Below are 25,446 nucleotides of genomic sequence, written 5' to 3' on the forward strand. Positions count from 1 at the left end.
AGGGGCCAGGCTGGGGTGGGAAAGGGGAGACGCGAGATGGGGGGGTCCAGGTCCCTGAAGCCTTCGGCCCCTGTCTGGGGCTGGGAGTGGGTGAGGAGGGGCCTCCGCTGTGCAGAGGGGCTCCAGGCCCTAAAGAGTTCAGTTCAGTTCCGAGAAAGGCGGCTCTCCAGGGAGGGGTGAGGGGCTTCCTGCCTCATTTGGCACCGAGGGGGTCAGGTGGCTCAGGGGAGCCGTCTGGGGGGCTGGGGGGCGGAGGGCCAGGGCCTCCCGTTTGGCACATGGTGGGGGAGGGGGAGGGCCCGGTCTCGGGGGCCTCCCCGGAGGCGGCGTCTGTGGTGGTGGCAGTGGCTCCATCGTCCACAGAGGATTCTACTCTCAACCCCTCTTCTGGGGGTGCGGGGGGGTCAGGTCTTCGGGGAGTCAGTTCTCCACGGGGCCTGAGGATGGAGGGAGAGGAGAGAGAAATGGAATTACTGGGCAGAAAGGCTCATGGCTTCTGACTTGCCGATCGGAGTGAAAACCAAGCCCTCACCATGGGGAGGGCCCCACCTGATCTGCTCTGTCGTTTTTCTGTCCTCATGTACTCCCGCCTCCGACTCACTCTGCTCCAGCCACAGTGGTCTGCTTCCCTGCTGTTCCTCCAAGCACAGTCCTACCCCAGGGCCTTTGCACTGGCTGCTCCAACTGCCTGGCATGCACTTAGCCCTTCCCATAGAACTCAGGTCTCCGTCGCCATGCCCCCTCTTCAGGGGTCTTCTCCAGGCCATTCTCAGTCAAGCAGTCATCCCCCTAACCCCCCAAGGTCATTCTATCTCACTGCACTATAGTGGGGGTTTTTTTTGGTTTGTTTTTTTTGTTTTTCGTTGTTTTTGGTGGCGCCGCATGGCTTGTGGGATCGTAGTTCCCCGACCAGGGATTTCACCTCGGCCGTGAAAGCACTGAGTCCTAACCACTGGACCGCCAGGGAATTCCCTTCCACTGTAGTTATTTTCTTTCACATTTCTCCTCTGGGATAATCTCAGTCATTGTCAAAGAGCTAGCTTCCTGTCTGCTTGCCCCTCTAGACCGGAAGATCAGAGAGGATGGGACTGCATTTGGTCACTGCTGCATCCCCAGCATCCAGTAGAGGCCCTGCACAAAGTGCCGTCCCACCAGACTTTCCCACCATGATCCCTTCTCTCCCAGCGGAAGGAGAGCGTCCCACCCATACAACAGATCTAGAAAACCAAGGTCTGTGGGGTGGAGACTCTCAACCAGGGCTACCCAGAGGGCACCCTCCCGCTCACATTTCTCACCTGAGTGGCCTGGGTCAAGTCATTGCCCTTGCTTCCAGTCCCTGAGCCTCGGTTCCCCTCTCTTTAAATGCGGAGCATGACCCTCGTGTCCTTTTCAAAGGAGTAGGGAAACTCTGAGATTCCTGGCATCACTCAGCACCCAGGGAACGTGTGTGAAGTGGGCAGAGCCACGCCGAGCACAGGGGTCTGAGGAAGAAGGGGGCTCCGCCTGCCCCACACCCCCACCCCCCAGCCATGGTCTCGAAACTGGCTCAGCAGCTTCCCAGCCCAGCTGCGGAATATCTAAGGACTGAGTAAAGGGATTTGGGGTTTTGTGTGATCGGGCCCTCCCTCTCCTCTCCAGGTGAATAAAGGTGAAGTCATCCTGGATTGCTGGCCCTATGGGCCTCAGCCCTGACTCAACACTTGGCTGGTGTCCCCACGCCCTGGAACCCACCTCACCCTGTCCTCTTGGGGGCCTCTGAGAAGACCTCTGGGAGGAAGTGCCATTTGGGGGTGGAAATCTGAGGATGTTGCCAAGTGAAGGGTCAACCCTCAGCCCATCCCTCCTGCCCTTGACTCTGTATGTCCTCTCCTCCCCCCGCTGGAGCCTTGCCTGGCCTCCTCCCCAGCCTCCCTGCCTCCACTGGCCCCCACAAGGCCCGGGAGAAGTCTCCCTACACCCGGGGCTGATGCCTGCCCCTCCCCTGCTCACAGTCCCCCCGTGGCTCCCTAGTGCCCCCAGGACAAGTCCCCGCCCCTCAGCTTACCCTCAAGCCCTGCGGGGTCTGTCCTGCTCTCTCTCACTTCCCACACCCACCCCCGTCCAACCAACTCTGCAGGTAACCTCCAGACACACCCGCTTCCCTTCTGTTCCATGAATCAGCCAAGCTCTCTCCTGCCTCAGGCCCTCTGCAAGCTGTCCCGTCTGCTAGCACGCTGTCCCCTTCCCCTTCACCTAGTTAACGACAACCAACCCTTCAAGTCCCTGGTTAAAGGACCCTTCCATCACCGAGGACACAAAGCCCTCTCCTCTTGTCATCTGCTTTCTCAGCAACCCTGAGTTGGCACTTATTCACTTACTGTGGGACTGTGGGGCAGTGCTGCGGGTAGGGCGGAGGGGGGCCACTGATCTTGCCCAGCACAGAATCCCCCGAGCCCAGTACAGCCGATCCTCAATAAGCATCTACTTCATTAAACGCAGTAACAGCTACCAGTTAAAGACCCCTGCTGCGTGCAAGGGAAGGATTAAGCCATGTAATCCCCTTAACAAACTTAGGAGTTAGATCCTGTTATCCTCCTCATTCTACAGAAACTGAGGGACAGAGAGGGAAAGCAACTTGCCCTAGGTCACCCAGCCAAGAAGTGGCAGGGCCAACACCTGAACTCAGGCACAGTGTAGGGGAGCAGGTATGGAGTCCCCCATGAAAAGAGCCAGTTGCACCTTCTCCCTACTTAGTTCTGTCCTCTGGGAACACCTCCACCTGCCTGGCCCAGTGCAAGCCCTGTGTGCAGGGATGTTCTCCCAAGGTGGTGGTGAGGATTAGCATTATGGCGTAAGTAAAACGCAAGAAAGGTACCTGACAAATGCTGACTACTGTAGTGGACACAGACTCAGAGGCTCGGCAGCCAGGGTTTGTGCCCCGGCTCCTCACGCCTCTCTGTGCCTCAGTTTTCTCTTCTGTAAAATGGGGATGAGACTAGAATACACCCCATGGGATCTAGGGAGGATTAAATGGGGTAAGATGTTGCAAGCACATTCTAGGGTCTATGGGAGTGCCTGCTGTTATTGCTATGGGGCTCCCTGGCCGTGTCCTCTCTGCTCTGGTTCATACTAACCAGCTTTGAGCCCCTGGTTTCCTCTGGCTTCTTGTCTGCCTCTGATCAACCTATGCCCCCCGAAGGAGATGGGATCAAGATCCACCAAGTACCAGACAGGAATCTTAGCACAAAGATGGGGCAAAGATGGGAAAGAAAAAGAAAAATAAAAAGAAAGAAAGAAAGAAGGAGAGGGAGGGAGGGAGAGAGAGGGAAAGAAAGAAAGAAAGAGAGAAAGAAAGAAGTGATTTGGGGCTTCCCTGGCGGTCCAGTGGTTGAGGGGGCACGGGTTCCATCCCTGGTCGGCGAACTAAGATCCCACATGCCAAGGGGCGCGGCCAAAAAAAAAAAAAAAGATGGGCAAGACTCAGAGGGGATCCTTACAGAAGGGAAACTGAGGCTCGGGGAAGGGCGTGATTGCCCAAGCCCATCTGATGGACACCTCTTGGTCTGATCGGGTTCCAGAGGTGGGTGGGGTTTCACTGGTGAGCAGCCAGACAGAGAGGGGAAGGAAGAAACTGGGAGAGAAGCAAAGAAATTCAGAGAGATGGGGACAAGAAAGTGGGAGACAGATGGGGACAGAGATTGGCAGACGTGGGGCAGGGCCAAGGGTCTGAAGCACGGTACCTGCGGGCCGGGCGTCGGGGGCCCGGGCGGGGGGCCCCGGGGTCTCCAGCGCAGGCGAGACGGAGAAGCGGGAGAAGCACAGGGGGGGGCCTGGAGGGGGGAGGAGGGGGAAATCCTCCGCCCACTCGAAACTGCCTCCTAGCGTCGGGGGCGGCGGGGGGGTGAGGAGGGAGAGGAGAGGAGGCGGTCAGACCCTCAGTCACTTCTTCAGCCCTCCAACCCCGCCCCTCAGCAGGCCCCGCCCCGCCGCTGCCCTTCCCATAGACCCCGCCCCCAACTCTGCCCCGCCCCGCCCCTCACCAAAGCCGCTGTCGTTGCTGGGAAACCCATCTCCGGGGGTGGCGGGGTGGGGAAGCGTCGGGGGCGCTGGGGGCGTTGACGGGTCCGTGTCCCCCTCGGGGGGGCCCTGGACACTCAGCTCGTTGGTTGGCGTCTCCTGTGAAGGCATATTAGGGGAGGCAAGAGGGGGCGAACCGTCACATCCCACTCACTACATCCCGACAAGCAACAAACCCCGCTAACATTTCTGGGGCTTCAGGCATCCCAATTTACAATCGCTCTCTCTGGAGATACCCTAATCTGCCTTCGAAGCCTCAGGCCAGCTTTAACCTCCCCCGGCCTGAAGCTCCTCCCCCGACCACGGAGTCCCTCCCACAGCTAAGCAGTCCACTGCAGGAATTCTCTCCCGGCTCCTTAACGCGCTGCCTCCACGGAAGCCCCTAACCCAGGACCCAGCCCTTAAGTCCCGTCCCGTCTCCATGACCCTTACTCACGTCCTAGATCTCGGCCGCAGGCGTCCAAGTGCGAGCCCCACAACTACCTGTTCTTATGGTCCTCTAAACCCCTAACCCATTTTGAGCATCTCCGGACCCTCCCGCGAGCCCCTAAGCCCCGCCCCCTGAAGAGGCCCCGCTCCAGTTTGTTTCAGTGCCCTAGGCCTCAGCTCTTGACCCTGTTCTCACTCATCTCAGGACCTTAGTATGCCCCGCCCCAGGTTCACCTAGACACGGCCCCAGTCCACAAGCACCACACCGCCCTGTTCTTTAAGCCCTACCTGCAGCTTCTCCACGGCCCACCCCTAGTGGATAAGATCCCCTCCATCCTGAGCCGGCCCCTCGGCCTCCACAACATTAGAGCGCTGGTGCAGAAACCCCATCCCGAACTTCACTAGGCTCCGCCCCCACCTTACAGACCACGCCCTAATCCTCTCACTTTCTCCTTAGCCTCTGACTACCAGGTACCGCGCTTTCCTTCCGGATCCTTTCTCATCTCCAGGCCTCTCCCTAGCCCTCCAGCATCCTCCCCCACCCCAGGCCCCACCTCTGCTCTAGACTCGGCCCTTCCCCTGGCCCCGCCCCATCCCCAGGCCCCGCCCTCACACTCAAGGACTCATCCTGCCCTATTTCCCTAGCCAGTCTCTCCCCAGACTCCGCCCTCACCCTGCAGGCCCCGCCCCCACTTGAGGCGTGGCCTTCCTCCAGGCCCAGCCCCATTCCCAGGCCCCGCCCTCACACTCAAGGCCTCATCTGGTCCTTCAAGTCCCGCCCCATTCCCTGGCCCGCTCTCCCACGCCCCGCCCGCACCCTGCAGACCCCGCCCCCAATCTAGGCGCGGTCTTCATCCAGGCCCCGCCCCTCCCTAGACAACAGCCCCGGGGTCCTGCGCGGGGGCAGCCCACCTGGTCGAAGAGGTAGACGGTCACGTCCCCGTGGAAGGAGACCATCTTGCGCTTCCTCTCCAGCTCGCTGTCCTCGGGTTCGTCGGCCCCGCGTGGAGACTTGAGCAGCCCCCGCAACGGGCGGGCCGCGTCCGCGTCGGCGCTGCTCACCACGACGGGCACCGGGGCTGCCCGCGCTCTCCCGGGGCCCCGCGGCCCCGCCACCGCGCCCGCCGCCGCCGCCGCCTCCTCGTCCTCCTCCTCGTCCTCGTCCTCGTCCTCCCCGTCCTCCTCCGACGGCCCCGACGCCCCCGCCCCGCCGGCCTCCCCGCCAGCCGCCCCGGCGTCCACGCCCTCCCACGGGGGTCGCCGCGGGCCCGGCCCCGGGAACGGCGTGAGCGTGAGCGGCGGCAGCGCCAGCGAGAGCCGCGAGAGCTTGGCTGCGAGGGGAGACACCCGGTGAGCTCCTGTTCCTGGGGAAACTGAGGCATGCCCTCCCGCCTAACCCTGTGTCCTCAGGTAATCTCAGCCACAGTCTGGGCCTGTTTCCACCCTTGTGAACCAAAAGGCTGCACTGGGGGTCTCCAGGCAGAAGGGTAGCGGTCTTCCCCCTACTCCAGTGCTTAACCCTCCCCGTGGCTCCCCAGTGCCCACAGCACAAAGCCCCAGTTTCTCCCGGGGCCGGGCCCGAGTGCCCTGGCTGTGCTGACCTCTCCTGGTTCTGTCCCCACCTCATTCTGGCTTGACCTCCATCCAACCACATGGGCCACATCCCCATTCCTCCCACCTCTGAGCCTTTGCATAGGCTGTTCCCTCTGCCTGGAACTTCCTTATCTAACTCGAGTCCTATTCATCGTCCAGCTCTGTCTGGACTTTCAAAGCCTTTGGAGATCTCCCAAGAGGTCAGGCCAGGCAACCCGCTCTGCACCCCATAGTACCAAGCACCTCGCCTTCCGAGCGGTTGATCTCAGTATAGAACTGTAATTCTGTGGCAGTGTGATTAATGTTTGCCTTGCCACAGAACAGAGGCTGAGTCGGGCTCATTCTGGCTGTGTCCCCAAACCCCAAGCACATAGAAGTACTCAGTCAATATTTGTGGGATTAGTGAATAAATGTTCCCTGCTACACAACATTGACCAAGGTACTTTCTTTCCCTTTTTGGCCCTCAATTGCCAGAAAATTGGGGTGTCTAGGCATCTCCAGGTCCTTTCCCTGCCCTAAGACTCCTTGATCTCAGCCTGCTGGGAGGGAAGGACTTCGGGTCCCTGGAGGAGGAAACCTCACTTCAAATACCAAGCCTACCCTGCTCTCTTGCTGTGTGTCCCTGGGCAAGCAGATCCACCTCTCTGAGCCTCTGTTTCCTCACTGGTAAATGGAGGGGGGGGCCACTCATTCCTCCATTACTGCATAAGTGAGCTGTGTGCCAGGCCCTGTGGGGGGCGATGGTGGGGATGAGAAGAGGGTCAGGGCAGGGCAAAGGAGAAAGATGGATGTGGACCGAGTCACTCTCCACCCCTCATTCACTCAACTCCAGCTTCACCAGCCTTTTGCTATTCCCTGAACATGCCAAGTTAATGCCCATCTCAGTGTCCTCTACCTGAAACATCCTTCTCCCAGATGTCCACCTGGCTCACTTCCTTCATGTCTGCTCAGAAGTCACCTCCTCATTGAGGCCTTCCCTGACCACCCATCTCAAGGTGATGGGGTGGAGTGGGGCTTTATAGAGGAAGCTATCAAGGGCTGTGGATACCCAGAGGAAGGACAGGGTGACAGTCTTTCGAAATCAGGAAGGCTTCCCAGGGAAGGGGAAATTTGAGTGGGGTCATGAAGGATGAGTAGGAGTTCACTGGATTTAAAAAAAAAAAAAAAAGAAAAGCATGCTATTCCCAGTCTCTTCGCACCCAACAACACCGACCCCCCCCACCCTCGCCTCAGATCCTCTGAGACATCTTAGTTGCTCGTCCCCTGTCATTTTCATGCTGCCCAGGGTCTTTCCTGACACAGCTGGTTGCAAACTCCCCACAACAACCTTGAGGAAGTGGTAGTGTTCTAATGCCGTGGGTTTGAGGAAGGAAGGTTCTGTGCTCAGTCCCCTTCCTGACCTTTCCCTCTTGAGCCTCAGGCTCCTCTGGCAAACAGAGATAATAACTCTTCCCTCAAGTGTGGCTGTGAGGTTGCCAGTATAATACAGGCCCAGTCATTTATAACTTTCATACCAGGATTTAAGGAAATCAGGCCTCTGGATGATTCCAGTGGAACCACAGTCCCTATGTCCACATCTAAACAGGGGCTGTTTATTTTACTCTCCATTTATCTTCTCTTAAATTGTCCCCTCTCTATGACAAACTATTTCCTGTGTTCCTATCAAAACTCAGTTTCCAGAAAAGGCCTTTCTACTAGGCTTTCAAGCCACCAGTACTGCGGTGGGCAGGGCAGGGTCTGAGGCTCTCTGGGTCTCAGCCCTGGACAGCTCAGGGCCTGGCGCACAGGAGGCCTGGCACAATGAATAGATGCCTCAGCTTGCTGGAAAGTTTAAACCAGAGATCACGCACTGGCAGCCCAGCCCACAGAAAGCCTTCTTTTGAATTGGTTTCAACCATTAAAACACCCAGAACTCTGGCTTAAAGGGGGAAAGCAGCAGATTTGGCAACACCAGGTGGGCATTCCTGAATGGAGCTGAGGAGTGGCTGCATTTCCTCCCCAACTCCTACCCCATGTCTTCCAGCTCTCATTCATTCATTCATTCCCACCTGTCATTCATTCCCTTATATTGTCTGACTCCCTATGGGCATCTGAGTTTGCAACCCCTAGTTGATGTGAATTGTGATATAACAGCAGGTGCTTAGAAGTGCCAGGCATTGGGCCAAAGGCTTTGGAAGTCCTAACTCATTTAACCCTCACAATCCTATTAGGTAGGCGCTATCCTTTTTTGGCAGATGGGGAAACTGAGGCACAGAGAAGGTCATCTGTCCAAGATCACAGAGCTAGGAAGGGGCAAAGCCAGGATTTGAGCCCAGGGAGTGTGGCTCTAGGGTCTGCACTTGTCGACACCAGGCTGACCTGTCTGGTACCCGGGAGCCTGAGCTTCTCAACTGCACCCTACATCTTGGAAGGAGCTGGGCCTCGGCCCCCAACCGCGCTCCCGTGCCCCCAGCAGCCTGCTCACCTTTGATCTGCTCGCTGTTCCCCTGAGGGGGTCCCAAGTCCAAGAACAGTCGTGGCATCTCGGGGCCCTTCCTCTCGGGCTTGGGGGGGTCCCCGTCTTCGTTGGGTGCTGTGTCTCCGCCGGCTCTGCTGTCTGGGACCCCGGGCTCTCCCTCGGAGGCTGCCTCCGGCCTGGCTCTCTGGGGCGCTGGCTCCGGCCTCGTCGGCTGTGCTTCCAGCGGCGGTGGAGGCGGCTGTGGCCTCGTGCTGTCGACCCATCCGGCCTTTGCGTCCACGCCGCTTCCGAGGCCGCCGCCGGGGACCATCCCCATGCCCACTGGGGCTCGGACCCCATTCCCGAGGTCCAGCCTCCCAGCCCCGGGGGCTCTCGGTGCCCCCCCAGTCTCGGGGGCTCTCCTCTCGGTCCCGGGTTCCGGCACCCCGCTCCTGGGGGCTGGGCCAATGGGGCCAGGGGCTGTCTCCCCGCCGTTCAGGGCCAAGGCCACTGCGCCAGGTGCCAGGGCTCTCTCCAGCGAGGTCTCTGGGGCTGGCTCCCCGTTCATGGGGGCTGGAGCCCCACTCTCGGGCATCTTCTCCCAGGGCCCTGGGGCTCTCCAAGGCCCAGTCTCTGGCAGCCTCTCCGGGTTCCTGGGGAGTCTCAGGCCCCCATTCTCTGACACCTCCTCGATCTTTGGGGGTGTCAGTCCCCCATTCACCAGCACTTGCTCTTCTCTCTCCGGGGACCCCAGGCCCCCATTCTCCAGCACTTTCTCCTCCCTCCTTGGGGGTGGCAGCTCCCCATTCGCCAGCACTTGCTCTTCTCTCTCTGGGGACCCCGGGCTCCCGTTCTCCGCCGCCTTCTCCTCGACGCCCAGGGCTCTCTGTTCCCCGTTCTCCAGCACTGTCACCCCGTTCACGCGGAGGCTCAGGCCCCCGTTCGGGCTTGGGGCTTGCTTCCCGCTGTCCAGGACTGTGGGGCCCCTGCTTGGGCCCGGGGCTCTCTCCCGGTTCCCGGGGCCTCTCCCCGCCCTCCTGGGCCCTGTGTCGCGGGCGGCTGCCCCCTTCTCCCCCAGGAGCTTCCTTGTCACGTCCTCCCGCAGGGACATCAGCAACTGCTCGGTGCTCACTTGAACTACGAAGGTCGGCTTCTCCCGGGCCCCCGGGAGCGGGAGGGGACCCGGGTCTGGGGGTGGCCGGGGCGCTCCCGGGTCGGGGGGCTCGGGGGGAGCCCGTGGTCGAGGGACCCCTTCCTCCTCTGCTGCCCCCCCACCGGGGAAGGCTCCCTCGGGGGAAAAAGGGGTCTCGGTCTCGTAGCCGCTGTCGCCCGGTTTGGGGCCCGGAGACGACAGGCCTGAGCCGGGACTGGCCACGGCCGAGGGGGGGTCGGGGGACACGGCCGGGTCCGCGGGGGCCCGAGGAGGTGGCGGCGGCGGGGGGGGAGCGGGAGGTGGCCCCCGCCCGGGGTACTGGGGCGCCGCCGCCCCCATGAGGGGGTCCAGAAACTCGGGGGGGGCCGAGGCGGGGGGGTTCAGGGGCAGGTCGGCCAGGGAGCCCCGCTCCGCCCGCAGGGACGAGTCGTCCTCGGGGGGATGGGGGCAGCCAAGAGCAGGGTGGCCGCCCCAGCCGGCGACGGCGTCCCCCCGCTCCAGGGGCAGGCAGGAGCAGGCCCCCTCGCGGCTGCACAGGGGACAGGGTAGGGGGCCCCGGTGGCTGGGGCCCCCCCCAAGGCTGCTGCTGTCTTCCCCCGGGGAGCTGCCCTCCTCCTCCTCCTCTTCCTCTTCGGCCCACGGGGTGGTTCCCCGCTCCCCCAGCACCTCGGCGGGGTCTCCTGCCAGGGTCTCCCCGGCGCCCCGGCCCTCGGGGTCCCAGCCGCTCAGAAGGAAGCTGCCGGAGGCCGAGGACTGGGACGGGAAGGGCCGGGCCGCCGGGAAGAGGGGGGAGGCCCAGGTCTCGGACACCAGCTGGGGGACCTCGGGGGGGGCCTGGGGGGCCTGGGGGGCAGGCACTCCTGGGTCCAGGGGGTCCCAGTCATTGGGGAAGAGGGGCTCTGGCGGGGAGCCATGCTCCTCGAGGCGGATGTAGTATTCGCTGCTCACGGAGGGGCTGCGGGCGCTGATGACCGGCAGCACGCTGGGCGTGGACAGCGCCTCGTAGAAGGGGTTGGAGGGGTTGGCGTGGGGGGCCGGGGGCGCGGACGCCGGCTGCCAGGTGGGTGCCCCCCCGCCCCGACCGGCCCCCCGCCGCGCCTTCTCCCACAGGCACTCAAGGTTGAGGCCACGGCTACTCTCGGTGACCGTGAGCACGTCATCCGGGTCAGCCCCAGGGAAGCCATCCAGAAGGGGGAACGGAGAGGACAGGGTCCCCGGGCGGGGCACGCTGTGCTGCGGGGGCCAGGGCCAGGGGAAGGGACCATCTCGGGGGGGCGGCGGCGGCGGCGGGGGCCTTGGGGGCCGCTCAGAGAGCAGGTAGGTGAGCTGCAGTTGCAGATCAGAGGCCGAGGGGCGCTGGGCAGGCGGCCGCCAGCAGGACTGCAGGATGTCGTACCTGGGGAGGGGGAGGAGGCAAGAGTGAGTAGGGCAGAGTCCTGGGGGGCGGGGGGCGTCACTGGGGGTGGGCAGAGACCAGGAGAAAGTGGGGGGCAGAGACCCAGGGAGAAGAGGACCAAGACCCTGGGAGAGGGGGGAACAGAAACCAGAGAGAGGGAGACAGAGACCTGGAAGAAGAGAGGACAGCAAGGCGCATGTGCGGAAATGACGGTTAAGGCGGCCTTCCCGTTTGGGTTACAAGTTTTGGAATCACAGACAAGCAAGCAGCAGGGGTCTTCTAGGGCTGGAGAAACTACGTTCAAACACCAGCTGTCACTCCATGCCTCAGTTTCCCCGCTCCAAGTAGCAGATGCTGGCGGAAGGAGGGGGGGGGGACGTCCCCACTCCATTCTAGGGCTGGCAGCAAGTGGTGCAATTGTGGAGGGGGGAGAGTGTGAAATGAGGCGGGGGATTCTGGGATCATCCTGGGATGGGAGGTGGAAGGTCAGGGATCCGGGGTCAGGCCCCGCCCTCACCAGTAGTCCCCGTAGGGCAGCTTGAGCCTCGGCCTGGCCAGCTTGACGTGCTGCTGACGGACGACGAAGGCGAGGACCTCCTCGTCTGATAGGTGGCGGTAGGGCTGTGCCCCAAACTCAAACAGCTCCCATAGGGTCACCCCTAGGGACCTGCGGGGAGCAGAGGGCAGAGGAAGGTCAGAGCCCTGCCCTGACCGGCCAGGGGGCCGCCCCTCCAGGCCTCAGTTTCCCCAGCCGTAGAACCTGTGACCCTTCCGCCTTCCTTGCCCTCCTCGGCCGCCCCCCCCCACGCCCGGGCCCCTCACCAGATGTTGCTCTCGCGGCTCTGGTCCACCACCATGAAGGTCCCGTGCAGCTCCCCGAGGAGCTCGGGCGCTGCCCAGCGCAGCGGGATCCACAGGCGCTCGGGGGTCAGGTAGTAGTCCTCCTGGGTGTGGGCGGCACGGGCGCGGTCAGGCAGGCCGGGGCGCCCCCCGCCCCCTCCCGCTCTGATGGAGGCCAGCCCTCACCTTGTAGTTGCTGTGCGCCAGCCCGTAGTCTCCAATGCGCACGGTGAGGTCGGAGGTCAGCAGGCAGTTGCGCAGGGCCAGGTCGCTGGGGGCGGGCGAGGGGGGCGAGGTAAGAAGGGGGTAGCTTGGGGAAGTCCGCCCCCCCTTCCTAGGCCCCGCCCACTTTCCCACGCTGCTCCCCTTCCCTCTTCTTTTCCTCCCTCCTCCTCTCCTACTTTGAGTCCTCCCCCTCCCCTGACTCCTCCCTCTCTTCTGTGACCCCTCCTCCCTTCCTGACTCCTCCCCTCCTCTCCTGACTCCGCCTCTTCCCCCTGACCCTCCTGGGCTTTCCCCCCCTTTTGTGTCTCCCACTCAGGCCTCCTTCGCTCCTTAAACCCCTCCCCTGTGGCCTCACCTCCCACCCCCGTAGCCTGGCCTCTTTCCCCTAAGTTATCCCCTCCCCCCCCCCAATTCCTCCCGGTGGCCCCCGGGCTGCCACCTGTGCACATAGTTGTGGGAGTGGAGATGTGCCAGCCCACGGGCGATCTCCAGACCCATCCTCTGCAGTGTCCGCAGGTCTCGAGGGGGCAGCTCAGGGGACAGGCCCTCGGGGGGCCGCTGGGCCCGGAGGTAACGCTTCAGGTCCCCCTGGGAGAGAGGGCAGGGAGGGGTCAGCACCACCGCCCCCTCCCAGGCACCCACGCCAGGCAATCCGAGGCGAGGATGGGGCGACCTCCGCCCTCAGTGGGCAGCCCCCTCTGGACCTCAGTTTCCCCTGCTGCTTAGAAGCGCGCAGGAACAGCACCCACCCGCCTCACGCGCTAGTTCAGGGCACACCACCTGGAGAGTGAGTGCTCATCTACAGAGATGGCCGTGCTTGTCACAGGTGTTGGTGTGATGATGATGATGATGATGTCATTGCTGAAGATCCCTAGGAACTGCCCTGAGCCCTCACCCCGCCCAGCTCCCGCCTCTGCCTCCCCCGCCCCAGACCCTCACCAGTTGACAGAACTCCATAATCAGCAGAAAGGGCAGTGTCTCCACGCAGACGCCCAGGCACTGGAGGACGTTGGGGTGCTGCAGGCTCCTGGGAGGGCAAGGGGGTTGCCTGGGTCAGGAAACAGCCCCTTCCATCCCACCCCAGCCCTCTGTCCCACCCCAGCCTCCCAGCAAAACCAAACTGTTGCTTCAGCCTCTTTGGTCTCAGTTTCCTTACTCCTTCCCCACATCCCCACCTCAGGACCACCCCACTGTCTCCCAGTCCCTAAGCCAGACCCCCAGGCACCTCCTTGCCCCTCCTTCTGGCTCACCACCCCCTCAGCCTTTCTTCCTGCCCCCTGACTCTTCCCCCTCCCCTGCCCTCCCCACAGCCCCAGCTCAAGCCTCCTCCTCACCTCCTGGACTCTCTTCTCAGCCTCCTGCCGGCCTCCCTGCCTCCAGTCTCTCCCTTCCAGTCTGTCCCTGACCTGATGCCCACCTGCTCACGACCCTCCATGGCTCCCCGGTACCCTGGGACAGAGCCTGGCTCACTCCTCGGTCTTTCCCACCCCTCTGCCTTCCCCAGCATCATTCTTCATGCCCGTGTACCTCTCTCCAAACTCCCAGGTGCCTGCTTAGGCTCCAAGCCTTTTGCATGTACTTCTCTCTGTGGAGAGTACTCTCCTCTCGTCAAAGTCCTCCTCATCCCTTAGTTTCAGCATCATTTCCTCAAGAAATGTCACTGTCCCCTCCAACACCGGGGGATGCCCCTCTTTCATCCTCACACTGTGGGTAAGAGTCAGGCTTGCGGGTCTGAATCCTGTCTCCACCTTTCCCAGGTGTGTAACCTCACAGAAGTCATTTCACCTCTAGATCTGCTCTAACGTGGGAGCCACCGGCCATATGTGACAACTGAGCTCTCGAAATGTGGCAGAGGTAGCCGAGGAAAGACATTTTGAACTTGATTGCATTTTATTTAAGATGAATTTAAATAGCCATATGTGGCTAGTGCTTGCCAGCACGGGCCTAGAGAGAGACAGGCAAGGAAGCAAGTAAATGGATGAAATAATGACAAACTAGGATACGTGTTATGCAGAAAATACACAAGTTGATGTGATGGCGCATCCCAGGGTCCTCCTTAGGTGGGGGGGGGGGGGGAGGGAGAGAGAGAGAGAGAGAGAGTGTGTGTGTGAGTGTGTATGTGTAAGAGAAGGCCTTTCTGATCTGAGACCCAGGAAGGGCAAGGGTTCCCACCATCTGAAACTGCGGCTGGGTGAGGCAGGAGTGATATTCTAGACAGAGGGAACAGCAAGGACGGCGGTCCTGCGGCAGGAAAGAAGCTGGCATGTGGGAGGGTCAGTGGGGAGACCGGGTGGCAGGGGGCGAGAGGGCTGGTGGCAGGAAGGGAACAGGGCTTGTGGGCTGTAGGGACCAGTGGGGCTTTGTCCTGCGGGCCACAGAAAACCATGGGAGGTTTCAGAGGAAGGGGCTAATAAAATCTCTGGGCAAAGCTCACGTTTATAACCCTCTGATAAGAGGTCCCCGTGTATGCACCCTTTTCATGACAGGGCACTTACTACCCCACAGGGCATTCATGTAACAAATGTTTATTTAATTCTTGTCTAGAAGCCCTTAGAGTGGAGGGGAGACCAGGCAGGGAAGGGACAGGGTCCTGCCTTCCCAGACCTCCCAGTCCAATGGGGGCAGGGGTGGGAGGACCCTGGTCTGTGATTCTGATTCTGTCCTTCCTCATGCACAAGCAGGGGCCCGAGGAAGGGAACCACCATGGGGTACCAGTGCCTAACACAGGGTCATCTCGCATCCTCTCAGCTGCCCTCTACATGAGGCTGCTCAGACTTCCCGGACTCCCTTTCCAGATGAAAATACTGAGGTTCAGAGTGGAGAGGGGCAGGTCTCCAGCTCAGCTTCTGCGCTGTCCCCTCGCCTTCATCACACTGCCTTCCTTTCCCTGGCTCTATCCCAAGGAAGGACCTGAGGTTCAGGGAGGGAGATTCTCTGGATTGAGTGGCACAGCCAGGAAAAGGTAGATGGAGGATTCGAATCCAGATCTGACCCCATACTGCACTCCTCCCACTTCCAAATGTTACCCCCCTGAGGCACAAACTCAGATATTTGGGCCTTCAGAGCCCCGCGTCCACCGAGAAGTCCCCATACCTGTACGGCTGTGCTTCTGAGATGAACTTGCGCTGCTCCAGGGGCCCTGCGCTGGCTCGGAGCTCCTTTACCACCACCTGGGCTGGGGTGTAGTCTGAGAAAATCTCTCCCAGGATCACCTGATCAAGGGGGACCCAGGAATCAGCGCCTGTGGTTTCCCCAGCCCCATCCCAGGGACCACCTCCACCCCACCGTATGGCTCCCATCTTCCCCCTCTTTCCAGCCTCTTCCTTCAAATCCCACCACCCTCGTACTCCCACCAGACGCGGGGTTAGAGACTCACAGGCCCAGAGTCCGATGGACGCAGGGACGGGTGGAAGGATGGACAGACGGATGCGTGGAGAGCCGGATGGCGAGGCGGAGTGGTCAATGGAGTGAGGAGGGAGGCGCTGACCGACAGGTGGCGGGGGGATGGAGTGGATGGGAGTGGGTGAGAGGTGAACAGAGGGGAGGGCAATGGGTGGGCTGAGGGGGGCAGGGGGACGAGGCAGGGGGCAGATGAGAAGTGGTGGGAGCAGGGGGGATGGACACAGAACAGGAGCGTCGCCCTGGGTTGTATGCGCCCTCCACCGCCCACCCCCAGCCCCACTTACTTACCTTCCCAAACCAGCCACTCCCAATCTCCTGCAGGTAGCTGAGGTGCTGGCGGCTAAGGCCCAGGGGGGTGGTCATGTCTGGTGGGGGGCAAAAGGGAGAGGCACCTGAGCCTCTCTCCCCTCCCAAGTGCCATCAACACCCCTCAATCCAGTGGGGACTGGGGTCAAAGCAGACACAGCACATCTGTTTTCATTGGCTGCCCCAACATTCCACGATGGGATCTCTGCCTCCTCATTGGCTGCCCACAAGGTTCCAACGTCCAATCTGTCCTTCCCTTTGGCGTCCCAAGATCCTATGACACGACTTCAGCCTGCCATCGGCTACCTCTGACCTTAAGATCTAGGCTGACCTTACCATTGATTGCCCCACAAGAATCCCCAAATCTGGTTGTGGATGAAGCAATGGCTTCTACCAAGATGTTCTCTGACTTCCTTCAGGCTGCTTCCAAGATTCCGGGGCTCCCACCTCTGCCTTTCCCCTTGGCTGCCTTGGGCCTCTGCTCCCTGTTCCCCGAGGGAAAACTCTCAGGGCCTTCCACCCTGTCCTGTGGGGCCATGGGGCCCTAGTCAGGGTGCGGGGCAGTACCTGAGTGGGATGGCTGCGGGGCAGGCATCGGCAGGGAGACCTCGGCCAGAGGGAGAATGTAGACATCAGGCAGTGACTGTGAGGAGGAGGTCTCTTCGGCGGGGGGAGTGTACTCCCCGGAGCAATCCTCCCCTTCCGGGTTCTCAAACTCCTGGGGCCGGGAGGGGTGAGGGGTGGGAGAACACAGGGCTGAGACACGCCATGGTCCTTCTCATCGATAGTATCCCCATCTTTCTCATAACTGTCCCCCAGTCCCAGTCCCATTCCCATCCCAAGGCTCTGGACCTTGCCATGACTTCAGGCCTGAAGGGCTCTCAGACTCACTACGCCGCTCCCCCTCCTACCACCTGGACTGAGGGGAAAAGGACTTGCTGGCGTCTTCCTCCCGACCTTGAATCCCCTCATGCACCTCACCTTGAAGCCGACATCGCCCCGTTTGCAGCACAGACAGGTGAGGAGGAGGAAGATGAAGGCCAGCAGGCCAGAGCAGGAAATGAGGACCACGGCATAGGGAGGAGCCAGAGGGGCCCGGCCCAGGGCGAATCCATCTGTGGGCACAGGACTGGGCTGGGGTCCCGGCTTGCAAGGCCCTGGCTCCTGGATTCCTTGCCCCTCCCCTTCCAGCTAGTCTTCACTACAACTCCCATGATGCTCTGCAACCAGGGCCCCTTGGCAGAGGGGCCGGATGGCCCAGGGCATTGTGGGAGTCGTAGTTTGGGGCCTTCTCAAGTGTTTGGGTTGGGGGTGGGGTCCCTCCTCTCGCCCCAAGCTGGGACCCCCTCCCCCCATCACCTCACCCCCAGGCTTGGATGAATTTCAGTGAGGATTGAGGGAAAGAGGAGTAATAGTGGAGCCTGGAGCTCTCAGAATTTAAAATACGCTTCCCACGACAGCCTTCTTACCCCCTGTTTGGGGAAGAGGATGAGCCCCCAACTGCAGGCTGGGAGAAGATTCTTGCCCCATGCTGGAACCTCCTTGTTACGGGGGTTGAAGCTTGTTTCTTTTAGGGACGCTTGGAGCACACACATGTCCTCTGTTCCCAGCCCAAGCCCCTGTGAAGGGAGCTCCGCAAGCCTTGGGTCTCCCCCAAAGCCAGAGACAGCCTCCAATGCTGTGTCCCCCTTAGAAACAGTATTCCTCCCCTCTGTCCCCAATTCTCCCAGAGGCCCTGTCCTTCTCCGGCTCCCTGCACACACCTGCACACACACATGCGTGTGCACACACACATGTTGCCCGAACGGACCCCCTCCCCACCCAGCCCCCAGTCTTCCTCCCACAGGCCCTGCTAACAGAGGCACCATCCCCGCGGCTCCCCAGGCCCTGGCTCGCTGCGGGAAGACGCCACACAGGTGATGGAGCCGGAGCCCCGCAGACAGACCTCCAGGGCAGGCCAGGGTGGGGGTGGGGTCCGCTGGACAGCCGGATGGCCGGACAGACTTACCTGGGTGGGCCGGGGACGCCAGGCAGCCGGAGGTGGAGACGGCCGCGAGGAGGATGAGGGCGCCGGGAGCAGGCATCTTGTCGAGGATGGAAGGGAGGTGGAGGTGGTGGCGGCTGGGGAGGAGGGGGGGGCGGGCCCTCAGCCCCCAGCCATGGGGACCCGCGCGACCCTGGCCTCCCCCCAGCCCAGGAGAGGGGCAGGAGACTCAGGACAGGGGGAGGGAGGGGCTGCTTACTGGCTCAGGTACCCCCCTCCCCCTCTTTGAAGGGGCAGACAGATGAAGGGATGGAGAGGCGGACAGAGGAGAGGAGCTGGGGAGCCGGGGTTGCTGGGGGGGAGAGGGTAGGATGGGGGGGGGGGGAGAATGAGGGCCCCGCCCCCGAAGGCAGCCGGGATTGGGGGAGCAGAGAGCCTGTCAGAGGAAGGGTGGGAGGAGGGAGGATGGAGGGAGGATGGAGCGTCGTCATGGCAACTGGCTCCCCAGTAGCATTGGCTGCCAGGAGGGAGGGGAGGGGGAGGGACAGACAGGGACCAGCAGATCCTTGTGTGGGGGGGACACAGGGCCCACAGTGCCTGGCCCGGACACTGCTGTGACATGCCACCAGCAGGGACACGTGTGCTCCGCGCCACGATGCAGATGTCAGGCAGGCACACGCAGCCCACGCATGGCTGACACACGTCGCAGAGACCCTCATAGACAAGCACATCACATACAAAGGTGGAAAGCTATCGGCAGACGGGGACACGTACACGTCACACACAAAGACGCAGGGATGATAGGCTGCACTAAGAACGCACAGGCAGGCCGGCCCCCTGCACAGATGCACCCGGCCACGCAGGAACGCCAAGTGCATCACAAAGACCCACACATGCCACAGACAAAGTAAAGCCCCAAATCCACAGACACACACGCCGCAGACAAAGATCCACGCAGACACCACGGTGACGTGTCAGGCACAAAGTCACGAACACAGACATTCCACAGACAAATGGGCAACAAAGAAGACCCATAGACACACGCATCACATACACAGATAAACACAGAGATGCACATCATACGAATATGCAGACATCACTTGCACGGAGACATACACATGACACACACTAACACAGACACAAGTATACCATGCACGAATATACACAGACACACAGCAGATACATGGAGAGACCCACACATCACATATGCAACTACACACACACCACACACACACATATACAGATACAGATACGTCAAAGATACACACATGTCTCACACAGACCCATTTCACTCACATGAATACACAGAGACACATGTCACACAACCAGATACACATGTACAAGCACAACTCACACATGGATATAGAGCACGACACATTCAAAGACTATACAAAGCTACAAAAGTCACCTACAAAAATACACATAAATATATTACACTGATACATACATATTACATACACATATACACAGTCACGCACATTTTACATACAAGAAACACGCAGACACACACAACACAAGTACACACATTGAACACACAGATACACACATTGCATACCTAAACATACCTGGGCACACACGTCACAGATGTACACACATTTCACACAAGGTTACAAAGACACAGTACCCCACCGTAGTCACATATCACATACACAAATACACACAGGCATACAGAACACATACAAAGATACACACAGGCACACGCATCACAAATACCCACATTTCCTATGAGGTTACATAGCCATTACACAACATAGGCACTTGCCTCATACAAAAGATACATGATCATAGTTTATTTATTTATTTTATGAGCATTTACTGCGCGCCAGGCATTGTTCTCAGCGCTTTACACATATTACTTTGAAATCCTGACGTCTGCCTCCGAGACAGGTTCTTTTATCATTCCCATCGTACAGATGAGGAAACAGGCACAGCGAGGAGCAGACATCTGCCCCAAGGCACACAGCCGGGAAGTGGCAGACTGGGGACTGGAACTCGGTCCATCAGGGACACAGACAAAACAGACAAGGACGCACACATCACGTGCCAGGCCGCCGCCGTCTCGGGGTCACCCTCCCCCACCCCCGCCCCCGCACAGCACCCCGAGCTGCAGACACACCGGAAGCACGGACGCCCACCCTGCGCGCGGACGTCTCTGTAGTCCGTGAGCCCCTGCGATGCGTCCCTCCCGGCTGAGGCTGGGCGGGAGCTGCGCATCTCAGGCGCAGTCTGACTACACACAGCGGAGGCGACCCAGACACCCCCTCCCCAGCAGGCCCACCCCCGCCCCCCGCCCCCCAGTAGGGGTCGAGGACCCATCGGGTCCAAAACGCGCAGCCGGCGTACTCAGAACAGGCGACCCGAGGGGAGGGGGAGGGAGAGAGGTTCAGTGAGGCTCATTGGAGAAACTGAGGCAGGTTCATCAAGCCAGGAGGGGTGGTAGGGACGGGGTGCCGGGACCAGGGCTGCAGGGTGGACTGACCATATGCAGGTAGAGAGTACGGAATTGGGGGCTGGGGGATGAGCAAAGATGCAATTATCTGCCACGGTGGCTGAAGGGCACGGACCCTGGAGAAAGCAGAGGCTCATGGGAAATGTAGTCCCAGCCCTGAGACTTGTGGGAAATGGAGTTCTGGTTCATCCAGAAGGGAGGCTCGGGTTAATCGTCGCCTTCCCCCGCCCGCGCCCCCACCCCGAGGAAGCGGCGGGTGGGTGAAGGTAGCAGGAGGCGGGGCACAGCTGCCTGAGTCTTTGGAGATGACGTGGGCAGAACTCTTGAGTCCTAGGGAGCGGCACAGGCGGGGTTGCAGTCCTAACTCTGTCCCTGGTTTGCTGTTAGTTCATTTATTCACTCAACAGACGTTCATTAAACCCACTGTGCTCAGCCAGCCCCTGTGCCAGAATTTGGGGGTGCAGCACGGAACAAGTGAATCCCTTCCCTGCGTTGACTTTGGGCGTGGGTAGGTGCATGTCACAGAGATCTGTAGAAAGTCCTCTAGAGTTTTTCAAACTGAGAACCGTGAGCCATTACCGAGGGCTGACATCAAGCTTTCGGGCTGTGACCAGAGTTTTTTGAAAAATAGAATAATCTAGAACATTCGGAGGAAATATATGTATATTCCTCCCACCCCCCCCTCCCCCCACCCCTCCATGGGTCACAGTAAAAGCAACAAGAGAGTACACGGTAATAGCTGAAATTCAGTCTGAGACAAAGTGACATGAAACTGAGGCCCTGTGGGAATGAGCCAGCGAAAAGGAGAGGGAACAGTGTGTGTGGGCAGAGGGAACTGCACGTGCAAAGAGGAAGGTAGGAGGTGGCTGTTGGGGAGGGGGAGGAATGAGCACAAATATTTAGTTTGTTCTCATCGCAGGCCAGGCACTGATGCACTGACCCTCACCGGCCCCTTCCTAAGATGGAGGCAGCCATTGGGCAAACTGGCACACAGACATGCAACTTCTAACAGTGTTAAATGCAGTAAGAAAGAGGATGGGAGGGGTGTAATTTAGGTTGGGGGAGGAGTCAGGGGAGGCTTTCCTTGAAAGGTGACAGTAAAGCCCAGATCTGTGAGGGGAAGGAAAGAGGTAGGAGGAGAGCAAGGCAAAGAGTACTAGGGCAGAGGGAATAGCACTGGGGGTGGCTCTGAGGCTGGACAGCCCTTGGGGCTTCAAGAAGTGAATAGGAGGCTGGTGTGATTGGGTCTGAATGGGCAGGAAGTGGGGACATGAGTAATGTCACTGGAGAGAGAGATGGGCCAAGCCTGATGAGGAAATTGAATTTATTCTCAGCCAGTGAGGAGCTAACCAAGAGTTCTAAGCTGGGGAGGGATGGGATCTGCCCTTGGTGCTAACAGGCTCTCTCTGCCTGTGGTGTGGGCAGAGACTGAGGGCGGAGGCTGGGAGTCCAGGGAGGAGGTGACTTCCATGGTCCAGGTAAGAGATGGAGGTGGAGGCAGAGAGGAGCAAATCGCTTCAGGACAATAACAAGTGTTGACAAGGATGTGGAGAACTCGGAACCGTTATACACTGCTGGTGGGGAAAGTGCGGGCACCTTAGAAAACAGTCTGATGCTTCCTTAAACAGGTAAACACAGAATTACCATGTGGCTCAGGAATTCTGCTCCTAGGTATCTCCTCAAAGAAATGAAAACACACGTTCACACAAACATTTGTATGTGAATGTGCATAACAGCCTTGTTCATAATAACCAAAACGTGGGAGCAACCCAAATGTCCGTCAACTGATGAATGGATAAACAAAACAGGCTACGTTCATACGGTGGAATATTATTCAGCCACCAAAAGGAATGAATTAGTGATAGATGCCGCAACATGGATGAACTCAGCTTGTGGGATCTTAGTTCCCCGAACCCTAACCCTAACCCTAACCCTTACCCTAACCTGACCAGGGATTGAACCCTGGCCCTTGGCAGTGACAGTGCAGAGTCCTAACCACTGGACCACCAGGGAATTCCCTGAACTGTACAATTTATTTACTTATTTTTTTAATTTTTAAAATTTTTATAAATTTATTTATTTATTTTTGGCTGCATTGGGTCTTTGTTGCTGTGCGCGGGCTTTCTCTAGTTGCGGCGAGCGGGGGCTACACTTCGTTGTGGTGCACGGGCTTCTCATTGCGGTGGCTTCTCTTGTTGCGGAGCACAGGCTCTAGGCACGCAGGCTTCAGTAGTTGTGGCACGCAGGCTTAGTTGCTCCGCGGCATGTGGGATCTTCCCGGACCAAGGCTTGAACCCGTGTCCCCTACATGCAGGAGGACTCTTAATCACTGTGCCACCAGGGAAGTCCATGAACCATACAATTTAAATGGGTGAATTGCATGGTATGTGAATTTTGTCTCAATAAAGCTGTTGAAAATTGCTTCAGAAAAAGAAAAAAAAATAAACTGCTTCAGGATATGTTTTAGTGGGAGACTGTACCAATCTTGGTATTGGTCTGGGCTGAGAGAAAGGAAAGGGTCTAGAATGCCCATGAGGGTGGCTTAGACATCTGGACTATGGGCCTTCTGTCAACATCACTTACACAAACTTTTCACGTTTCCTGGTCAGTAGGAAGTGGTGAACAAATGTCAATTATTATTGTTATTATTATGGTGATCCTGTTGCAAGTTGAATCAGATCCATTCACTCTGCTGCTCAGAACCCTTCCATGGCTCCCATCTCACTTGGAGTAAAAGTGAAGTCCTCTCCATGGCCCCCAAGGTCCTGCCAGAATGTCCCCTCCCCCTCCATTCTCTCTCTGGATCTCAGCTTCAACCCTCTCTACCCTCTATTTATGAGCTCTGGCCATATTGGCCTCCAGGTTCCTACCATATTCTAAGCACAGTCCTACCTCAGGGCCTTTGCACTTGCTGTTTGCTCTTCCTCAATAGCCACATGGCTCCTCCCTCACCTCCTTTAGGCCGATGCCGAAATATCACCTCCTCAGTGAATCCGTGAAACTTCCCTGATCACCTTATGAATAACTGCACCCTCCACCCCATCTCACAAATGGAATCTCACTTTTTTCTCCATCACCATCACCATGTGACACGCTAGATCTTTCACTGCTTTGCTTGGGTTATTGTCATCTCTTGTTGCAGAGACCCGTGAGGGCAGAGATCTTCCTCTCTTGTTCCCTGCTTGCTTTTCAGCGCCTATTAGAGTCCCTGGCACAAGATGCTGAATGAAGGAAAGAATTCAAGATCATTTCCTTTTGATGCATTTGCTGCAGGGTTAAAGCCATGGCCCCTCCCCAGTCACTCTAGTGTCGCCTATTTGGTGCGCAAGTTGCTGGCAAATAAACTCTGATCATCCGTTTGGGAAAAGAAGAGCAGGGTGCCGTGGGATGCAGGAGAGCACACCGTGCTGAGCCAAGGTCACTTCGAGAGACGCTTCCAGAGAGGGCGACATTTGGGCTTAGCTGTGATGACAGCGGGGGCAAGGCTGAGGCTGGGGGTGGGAAGTGGAGAAGGGACAGTGTTCCAGGCTCGGAGGATAGAGTGCACAAAGGCCTGGAGGTGTGAAATGGGTTGGGACATTCAGGAAACTTCCACCTGCCTCCCCAGCTCGGTGGCTCAGGCCCAAAACCTCACAGTCATCACTGACTCCTGTCTTTTTCTAACACCCCCATGTCCGATCCATCAGCTGGCTCTGCTTTCAAAATCTTCCCAGGGCCTTGCCACCTCTCGCCACCTCTGCAACTACCATCACAGTTTGCTTGGACTATTGCAGTAGTCTCCTCAATGGGCTTCTCACTTTGGTCCTCCCCCCTCCTCCACTGGTTCTTCTTGCCCAGGAAACCTGTTAACGCCTAACCCAGCTCACATCCCTCCTCCGCTCCCAGCCCTCCCATGGCTCCCATCTCGCTTGCAGTAAAAGCCAAAATCCTTCCCTTGGCCCACAAGGCCCTGAATGGTCTGCCCCTCAATATCTCTCTGTTCTCACCTCTGGCCCTCTTTCCCTCCCCCTCCAGCCACACTGGCCTCGTTCCTGTTCCTTGAACACACTGTGTAAGTAGGAACCTGCTGCAGGAGTTTTGCACCGGCTGTTTTTCTCTAGGGAACGCGCTTTCCCCAGTTCTCCACGTGGTTGGTGTCCTTGCTTCAACCCAGCCTCTGCCCACACGTGGCTTCCCAGAGCACCCTCCCTGGCCACCAAAGCTGCAGCCCCAACTCTTGCTTCCTCCAGGTCCTTAGCCTGATTCCTTTTGCTTCAGTGCAGTTAGCTCCACCTGACATCAGGCTACATGTTTGTTTATGGAGCTCCCAAGGGCAGAACCTTTGCCTATCTGGTCGCCAGCTCTCTCTCTCCCCAGTACCTGCACACAGAAGGCGCTGGAGGATTCTGTGTCAAGTGGTTAGAGGAGTGAGGCTGGGGTGATGGGGGAGCGGTGCACAGGCGTGAGGTTGCCAGAAGGCTCTGTCTGTTGAGCCAAGATGCTGAGTGTCTGCTGTGGGGGAGGGGCCTTGGGCCAGCGTGATCAGAGTTGGGGGCACACAGCCTCCTCCTCCTTTATGAAACTGAAGGGCTTGGGGAGGGATATTCCATGTGCCCAGGATGCTGCCTCAGACCTCATTCCCTACCCCCCCCCATTCATTCATTTGGCAAATACACAGGTCTCCATTCCAGCTGACCAGTTGGTGTGGGCATAGAAAAGGAGGCAGCAAGGACAGCAATGTTAATAACAAAACTTCACTTTTTAAAATAAATTTATTTATGTATCTGTTTTTGTCTGCGTTGGGTCTTCGTTGCTGCACGCGGGCTTTCTCTAGTTGCGGTGAGCGGGGGCTACTCTTCGTTTTGGTGCGCGGACTTCATCATTGTGGTGGCTTCTCTTGTTGGGGAGCACAGGCTCCAGGCGCGCGGGCTTCAGTAGTTGTGGCTTGTGGGCTCTGGAGTGCGGGCTCAGTAGTTGTGGCGAACGGGCTTAGTCGTTCCGCGGCATCTTCCCGGACCAGGGATCGAAACCATGTCCCCACCACTGGCGGGTGGATTCTTAACCACTGTGCCACCAGGGAAGCACCTTTTCTTCACTTTTAATTGTGCTATATGTATATATATATTTGGCCACTCTGCATGCGGGATCTTAGCTCCCCAACCAGGGATCTAACCCACGCCTGTTGCAGTGGAAGCAC

The 25,446-nt window shown here is 59.0% G+C and overlaps 1 protein-coding gene across 1 annotated transcript; it reads right to left on the reverse strand.

Moving 5' to 3' along the window:
- Positions 1-7: 7 nt before the first annotated feature.
- On the reverse strand, positions 8-17,921 carry LMTK3 (lemur tyrosine kinase 3). The gene is made up of 15 exons (XM_068528348.1): positions 17,846-17,921; positions 16,819-16,952; positions 16,405-16,555; positions 15,820-15,896; positions 15,223-15,341; positions 13,069-13,156; positions 12,569-12,717; positions 12,091-12,175; positions 11,887-12,008; positions 11,582-11,731; positions 8,543-11,064; positions 5,398-5,816; positions 4,020-4,155; positions 3,720-3,857; positions 8-437 (listed from the first exon to the last, which is right to left on the reverse strand). Exons 1-15 carry the CDS (start codon positions 17,919-17,921, stop codon positions 421-423), a joined length of 4,383 nt encoding a protein of 1,460 aa, XP_068384449.1. The 3' UTR covers positions 8-420.
- Positions 17,922-25,446: the final 7,525 nt, after the last annotated feature.

The sequence above is a fragment of the Eschrichtius robustus genome, chromosome 19 (assembly GCF_028021215.1).
Source record: "Eschrichtius robustus isolate mEscRob2 chromosome 19, mEscRob2.pri, whole genome shotgun sequence".
Lineage (NCBI taxonomy): Eukaryota > Metazoa > Chordata > Mammalia > Artiodactyla > Eschrichtiidae > Eschrichtius > Eschrichtius robustus.